The sequence below is a fragment of the Alexandromys fortis genome, unplaced genomic scaffold (genome assembly GCF_014885135.2).
Source record: "Alexandromys fortis isolate MF-2015 unplaced genomic scaffold, M_Fortis_MF-2015_v1.1 scaffold_22, whole genome shotgun sequence".
NCBI classification, from domain to species: domain Eukaryota; kingdom Metazoa; phylum Chordata; class Mammalia; order Rodentia; family Cricetidae; genus Alexandromys; species Alexandromys fortis.
This window is the reverse complement of record NW_026067900.1, coordinates 1,722,397-1,730,226: the sequence shown is the minus strand read 5'-3', so window position 1 is coordinate 1,730,226 and position 7,830 is coordinate 1,722,397. Positions and strand designations below refer to the sequence as shown.

General features: G+C 50.6%; 3 protein-coding genes across 3 annotated transcripts in view; all 3 read right to left on the bottom strand.

The window, feature by feature from the left end:
• LOC126489801 (60S ribosomal protein L10a-like) overlaps positions 1-974 on the bottom strand; it is a 16,387-nt gene extending 15,413 nt beyond the window's left edge. Inside the window, 1 exon segment of the mRNA XM_050124333.1 lies at positions 840-974. Within this exon segment, the coding sequence (XP_049980290.1) occupies positions 840-974 (135 nt within the window).
• Positions 975-3,209: 2,235 nt separating this feature from the next.
• On the bottom strand, positions 3,210-4,683 carry C2cd4b (C2 calcium dependent domain containing 4B). Its single transcript, XM_050126243.1, has 2 exons — positions 4,644-4,683; positions 3,210-4,440 (listed from the first exon to the last, which is right to left on the bottom strand). Exon 2 carries the CDS (start codon positions 4,398-4,400, stop codon positions 3,378-3,380), a length of 1,023 nt encoding a protein of 340 aa, XP_049982200.1. The 5' UTR covers positions 4,401-4,440; positions 4,644-4,683; the 3' UTR covers positions 3,210-3,377.
• A 2,631-nt stretch (positions 4,684-7,314) lies between these two features.
• LOC126489796 (40S ribosomal protein S10-like) lies at positions 7,315-7,829 on the bottom strand (the record flags this gene model as incomplete). The annotated part of the gene is made up of 1 exon (XM_050124319.1): positions 7,315-7,829. A coding segment is annotated over one exon (474 nt), but the record flags the coding sequence as incomplete, so codon positions are not given.
• Between the last annotated feature and the right edge of the window lies 1 nt (position 7,830).

The window sequence follows — 7,830 nt, the reverse complement described above, 5'->3', positions numbered from 1 at the left end:
GGGGGGAGGGGGAGGGAAATGGGAGGCTGGGAGGAGGCGGAAACTTTTTTTTCTTATTCTCAATAAAAAAAAAAAAAAAGTACAAGTATGCCTGGTGGTGGTGGCACATACTTTTAATCCCAGCACTTGGGAGGCAGAGGCAGGCAGATGTCTGCGAGTTCGAGGCCAGCCTGATCTACAAGAGCTAGTTCCAGGACAGGCACCAAAGCTACAGAGAAACCCTGTCTCAAAAAAAAAAAGTACAAGTGTAATCACTTCTGAGAGTCAGATAATCTCTTAACTGTGAGCCCCTGCAACATCAAAAATCAAATTATAGGGATCAGAGAGCTGGCCCAGTGGTAAAGGTGCCTACTGCCAAGCCTGATGACCCAAGTTCGATCCCTAGAAACAACATCATGGAAGGAGTGAACAGACTCCTTTAAGTTATCCTCTCATCTCCACAAACATATACACACATATATATCCCACATACTTGAACACAAAATAAAAATTTTTAATCACTTGTTTCCAAGATGCAATGGGACAGAGCACATAGGTTCTGTTACAAAAGGTAGGAATATAGGCCCAGAAAGGAAAGGTCAAACTCAGCATAGCAGAAACCCAGGGGGCAAACATGGAGTCCCAAAGGTCCATGCCAGGTATCTGGGGCTCACGAGATGAAATCGTTTGCACCCTAAAAAGGCTTAGGTGGCTCCACCCCTCCAGCTCTTGTCCCCTGCGGCACACAAAGGTGCTCTCTTGGACTTGATCCATTCTCTGCATGTGGCTTCCCTCAGCGGACACTTCATCGTTAAGACATCTCCAGCATCCTGGGGTCCTCATTACAGCTCAAGTGTCACCTTCACATCTTTACACAGTGGCCTCTCGCGGCCCCTCCGGGGGATGCCTGACTCCGACACACTTTGCTTGGCCTCAACAGTCATTTGGAGTCCTTGTCCAAGCTTCCAACCTCCGTTCTCAACCACATGGGCCATCCTATTCTTTTTTCTGGTCTGAGATTCACGCTGACACCAGCTGCCGGTTTGCTGCCTCCTATACCCTGGGCATCTCCTTTATCCAATTTCTGAATGTTGCCTGACTTAGAGTTATTGTTTCTGCTTATTCTGTCTTCCCACACTCTGTCTGGGCACTATTTCTTGAACATCTACTATATGCTGTACTTGGCTTTAAGCATCTGAGACAAAGCAAGGAATATGTAAACCAAGTTCCTACATTTAATAAAGCATACCTTGTCATGAAAAAAAGGAAAATGTGCAAACAACACAGACAGCAGTGTAACATCTAGTAGCAACAGAAGGAGGGGGAGAAGAGGAAAACTCGGTGTTAGCACACGAAGACAGTGGCGCCAGCTAGGGCTTTGCGAAGAGATGACATCGTCATCAGAGTGAAGTAAAGCGTGAGGCAGGGGAGTCAGGGACCACTCCACTTGACTTGAGTGACAGAAAGAATGACAGTGGGCTTGAGAGATGTCTCAAGAGGTAAAATTCTCACCCGCTGTGTAAGCCCGAGTCCCCGAGTTCAGATCACCAGGACCCGCATACAGCTGGATATGGTAGCGCAGGTCTGTAACCCTAGTGCTTCTGTGTGGAGATGGGACGCAGAGAAAGGTGGAACCCTAGAAGCCTGAAGGTCACCCGTCCCAGGGTGTGCAGGGGCAAGCAAAGAGAACCTGTCTCAAATAAGGTGGGAGGTAACGACTGACCCCTAGGACTCACTGGTAAGTGCACACATATGAACATATACACATGTATGCACACATGAGCACACAGATTTAAAGAGAAGAAAAGTAATGATCTCATTTATTAGGACAGATGATGTTGGGAGAGAGACAAGAGTTCTGGCTTGGAACTGGGGATACACAATCTGCTAAGGGAGAACTGGGAAAACAACCTGCTAAGGGATTATAATGTCCTGGTAAGAGGCTATTTGACTATGCTGAACCTAATTCCTCCTTAGATTCACTCCCTTTTCAACCTCAGGGAAATATTCCTGGCTACTTCGGCTCTAAAAGCATTTGCTGCTTCCCAGACCCAGTGGCCTCTGTCACCCTCCTTATTGTTTTTATGATAGTTACTGTAATCTGCAGTAATAAAACTTGCTTTTTGGTTCCTCCTCCTCCTCTTCCTTCTTTGTCTTCTTTTTTATTTATTTATTTATTTTTTTTTGCTATTCACCTGTTTATCTTGTACACAGCTGTACCCTCTATGCTCAGTGTGACACCTATTGCAGAGAAAGGGGTTAAAAGACTTGGGTGAGACAACACAGAGTAGACCAGTCATCTGGAGAAGTCTGGATGCTTTGGTTCATGTCTAGGTCAACTTTGTGCACTAGCTACATGGCTTTGTGAAAAGCGTCTCTGTGACGGCAACTTAGTTTTAAATTATTTGATTTTAAAGTATTGATATGCCTGCCTTAGAATTATATTTAATGCAGGATTTGTGTTGGTACTCAGGACTTTATCTGACCAACAACAATGGGAAGAGGCCTTCTGATACAGAATAAGTGTGAATCATTGCTACTACTGAGTACGGATAAAGTGGCCATGGGAAACCTAAGCCATTCTACATTCCGGCTGCTTGGTCACTTGAGTGTTTAGTATTAGCTGCCCATTAGCTCGGCTACATTCGGGAAAACCAGTGGGAAGGAAGCAAAGGAATCTGCCTTCTGGACTGATGTAGCACCTGTTCTACCATGCAGGCCACCCTGTCCTGCTATGGTCCCATAAGTTACTGTATTCAAGAGTTGACTGGTGTCCAAGCATTTCTTTGCAAAGCCCCCAGAGACAGATATTTTACTGATGAAGCAAAGGACCCTCGGACAAGCAGAAATGGGCAGGAAGAAAACAAAAGACTAGACCTCATCTGTTTCTATGTCTGTCTGACTTTCTACTATACTGTGGGCAAACCAAGGGCAGACCTTTGGGTGTAATTAGGTTCCAGTGAGACTATTTGAAGAATCAACCTCTCAGTGTTCGCACAAAGCAGGGGGACAGGAAAAGCAAGCCCGTGAGAGTGCTTCCCTTCTTTCACACTCTTCCACTTCAGGGAGAACCTGTTTTTGTTTTTATGGTCTGAAAGAGTCTGAAAGAGGATCAAGTGCTATGAATAGCCATTGCTTTTTCTTTTGCTACCAAAAAAAAACGAGAAAAGTGGAGGCCAACGAAGCAAACATCAACACTGCACGGTTATAAATAGAAAAATAAATAACTTTTATTTTGTACAAAAGGGAAAGTATACTTAAGACAAGAGGCTATGTGTGTGTGTCCCAGGGCCAGGCCACTGTCAGCGTCCAAGAGGCTCTGAATCTTCTAGGGCCAAGAGTATATGCATCTCAAGGCCAAATGAATGTCAGTGTCCTTGCTCCCACGGAATCCGGACTCAGAGCAGCAGTAGCGAGCCCAGCAGCAGCTCGCCCTGGCCCAGCGGTCGTCCACGCTCCAGCCCGCGGCCCTTGCTCTCAGCCTTGATGCGCACGGCCAGGCGGCGCAGCTGCTCCTCCGAGAGCCCATCGAAGCAGCAGTCCTGGTCCAGGGCGGCCTTGCGGCTGCGCCGGAGAACGCTGGCGCGCTGCTGGCCCGACGGCCGCAGCACCAGGCTGAGGCGGCAGCCCAGGGCGCGGGGTTCGAGCGCGGCGGCCGGGCCCTCTGCGCGCAGCAGGCGGAGGCGGAGACACGCGCTGCGCGGACAGTACTCGGCGGCCAGGCGCAGCGTGCAATCCCCGCGGCCCAGAGCCACGCTGGCCTCGGCTTGCAGGCGTTCACGATCCGGGCCGGTTGGGGTCGGGGGCGCGCAGGAGGTAGCGCGCTCGCGCTCGGCGCCACTGGGCCCGGGGCGCGCACTCGGCCGACCCCGAGGGGCCCGCAGTGCGCGGCTCAGCAGCCCATCGGGGGCGCGCAGGAGGCGGCGCACGCGGGGCACAGGAGCAGGTGGCGGGGCAGTGTTCAGATCAGTCGGGGCGGCGCGCGCAGGGTCCGAGGCTCGGCGCGTGCCCGCGTAGGTGTGCGCGCGGTGGCGAAGTCCGGGCCGGGGAACGCCTGGGTGGCCGAGGAAGAGCGACTCCTTTCGGCGCGTGTGCGGGCTCTCGAGCAGCGCGCAGAAGCCGTAGCTGGTGCGCGCGCGGGGCAGGTGCGGCAGCGAGAGCGCGGCCTGTGAGCGCGGGTCCCAGTCGGTGCGACCCGTGTGGTCAAAGTCATTATCGTCGCAGTCTGTAGGGGTGGGCAGCCACAGGTCGGGTTCGGCCGCGCAGCGCCAAGGTAGTGCTGCGGCCGGTTGCGGCGATTCGGGAACGCAAGGGACGGGCAGCCGCGGAGGGATGCAAAACTCTGGGATGCGGCCCGGGGTGAGCACGTTGGAGAAGGCGGGCTCAGGAGTCGACGAGCGGAGTCGACCGAGGAGGCGCATCCTCCTAGTCTGGGGTTCAGCGCGGCGAACAGAAGCGTGCCTGCAACATAGAGAAAAAACAGTTGAGTTTGGGCTCCTGGAGTCCAGTGGATCCCTCTCTAGACCCTCTGAAATCCTAGATCCTAGTTCCTCTAATTTCCACACATCTAGGGTTCCGGATCATCACGAGCCTTTGGTGCATCCTCATGCCCATTCTGCCTTCCAGTTATCAAAACTAAATACACGAATATATAGAAATCAGACCTTTTCTTTTTCAGTCTCGCTGGGTCTGATTGCAAGAGCACCTTCAGCACTGCAGCTGGGACAGTGGCGCGCCTCTTTTATACCACAACCGGAGTCCCGCCCAGCTTTCTAGAACCCAATCCCAAGGGAAAACAGACAGCCCGCCTTGCAGCCACCTCCTCCTTCTACGTCTCAAGCGGCTTTGTGGTTGTCGCAGGAGCTGGCTCTGGGACCTACCTTGGCTCTCCCTGCGCTTGAGCGCCACATACAGGCCTGGGAAATGTTGCAGGTGACCAGAGGGCCACCCTGTCACCCTGCCAAAGAGGATTTGGCAGTTCAAAGTGTTTGTGGCCTCTCAGAGAAGGCAGGGGAGGATGAAGAAACGGACACCTGAATTTGGCCACAGTAAATCCGGCCCCCCACTAGGCGCGTGACCTACACTCACGTTCCACTGGCTTCTGTTTTTCTGCCCCCATTCATCACCGTGTGTGCGGGTGGTGTACACCTGTTTCCAAGGACAGACTAAACTTGGCATGTCCGTTTAGGATGGGGTTACATGCAGACAGTTTTTTGAGAAGTTGGAAATGCGTTAGTCAGTCTCCCCTTAACATATTCGGACGACTTGTATTCAACACTGGGCGGGCTGAAAGGTTGGATGGAGTAGTTCTGTACCTCGTTTACTCAAAAGCTGTGCAAGTCCGAAGTGCCGGGTCCACACCTTATTCAGCCTCTGTCTCCCTCTGCTGGACTCTCCCTGATATCACACTATCTGGGCTACCCTCAGCCATAGGCATTGGTGACCTGCGTGAATTAATAATATGCTAATTTTTCTGGATGATTATAAACTAGTGCAAAAGATGGACGTTCTGCTCAGATCCCTAAACATACTTAATTTTCCAAAGCTACCATTTTCTTTCTGCCCTAATATGGACCTATCTAGGAAACAAAATCTTCCACAAAACCGAAGGACACTCTTGGCAAGGCATAACTTTTATTTGCAAGGGCGTGAAAGCTGAAATCTGAGGGACTTGAGGAAACTCTGCAAAGGCTAAAGAGCGCACTCCCGGGTGGCCAGGAAAGCAAGGCATGGAAAGGAGGGCACACAAAACCCAAAGACCACCTGTCCTAAAGAGCCTGCGGGAGTGGTCCCGCTTGATGGACTTTTCCAGAGGTAGAGTCTGGACCAAGGCAACTCCCAGGGGGAGGGGGCTTGAGATGGAGCTTTCTGCTCCAAGGATGTGTGTCAGGGGCTGGGGTGACGCTTTCAATCAATCATTCCAGACTCCTTGGATATGGGGGTGTTAGAGGGCTGGGGGTCTCACTTTTAATCAAATATCCCAGAGTCCCTGGATATAGGGGCGTCAACTCAAGTCTGGCTACTTCCTGCAGGCCTGGAGCAACATGGGAGGGGAGAGAACTGGGAGGTGGGCTCACAGTCAGTGAGAGGAGTGACTGGAACCACATTTGGTTTACACTCATCCTGGAGTCCTTAGGCAGCTGCTTTTTGAGGGAGATGAGAAGGCAGGTGGCTAGGAGAGAAAAACATTGTTATTATTGGCCCTATAAAATGGGGCTAGCCATGGGAAGTCATTAACTGCCAGATAGAATGTGAGCTAAAGGGTGCTGTGGGAGCTGGCATGTCTCTGTGTTAGAGGCTCTTTTGTTAAACGCCATACCCTCAGATCTGTAAAAGCACTTGAGAATTGGGTACCATTACCTATTATTTAAACTGGGCATATAAGCTGAATTTAGATGTGTATTTTATCCAATTAGTTACAGTTTACCAGTGCTAGTAAATGTAAGAAGATTAAAAGGAATATTTTAATAAGTCAAAGAACATTAGCACATGTGGGTGCTCTTACCCAAGATGGTGGTGGGGTCAAAATGGTGGTTACTCACGTGTTTGTAGTTTTTCAGAGCTGTTTTAGTTTGGAATTACCTTAAAACAAGTACACATGCACACAGAAACATAACTCAACATACTTACACAGACACTCGGTGGCCACATCATTCTAACAGAAAGACAAAACACTTCTAGAAACCTGTGTCAGTTGACCAACTTAAAATCCTGGCAGTTAGGTGGCAGAAGCCAGGAGAGTTGAAGGACGGGGTGGGGGGAAGGGACGGACCCATTTTAGCGAATCTCAGAGTGAGACGAACAGCTAGAGGAGCAGGACATAGAAGCAAGGGCAGAGCACACATTTAGAAACTATGGGCATTGGAGACTTGTTTGCTTTAGATGTTAGATATGCCCAATTTAGCCGGATTTTTGTAAAAGGCTGCCCACGGGTGTTTGAATAATCAGCTTGGAATCACAAGGACCTTTTAGAAGCCCATGCCTATTGGAACTCAAGCCTGTTGCAATGCATCCACCGGACAGAATGCTTGAATCAAAACAGGGGTGCATCTCAGCAAGGTATGGCTTGCCACATGGGTCAGACTTCCGGCATGGCCAAGACTTCAACAGAAAGCCTGAAAATCAAATGGGTCCCCACCCTACTCCAAAAGGGGAACTCACCCAGTCGAAGCCAGCCTTGCCTGCTGGGGAGTACAGTAAAGGCATTTACCAGCAGGTGGCGCTGAGCCTGTGGGAAAAACAGATCCCCTCGGTGAGAAACCTCCAAATTGTTAGGAATATTCTTTTTTCTTTTTCTTTCTTTTCTTTTCTTTTCTTTTCTTTTTTTTTTTTTGACACTTTTCTTTAAAGTTTATTCCAAACAACAGTCTTCAAGCTCACTGTAGTGGCTGACCACGTCCACGACCAAAGCCTCCTCTAAACTGGAACTCGGTGGCTGAGCCAGCCCCGGCCTCTGCTTTCTCGTCAGCCCCAGGGGGCACAGCACTCCTTCTGTAGGTGTCTCTGTCCGCCTCCACTCTTGTGAATCTTGCCGGGCGCTCACACTCTGGCCCTTTGGGCCGAGGCCTGCCAGTTTCCGGACGGCTGAGGCGCAGGATGGCAGGCACGATCTCCGGAGGTAGGTGGAGATAATCGCGGAGATACTGGATGCCCTCATTCGTAAGGTACCAATAGAAGTGTCTCCAGGCAAACTGCTCCTTCACGTAGCCTCGAGACTTCAGAGACTGCATGGCCTTCATGACATGAAGGTTGGGCACGTTCTTGTCTGCCAGCTCGGGGTGTTTGGGCATATGGGCATCCTTCTTGGCAACCATCACCCCTTCCTTAAAAAGGAGCTCATAGATGGCAATC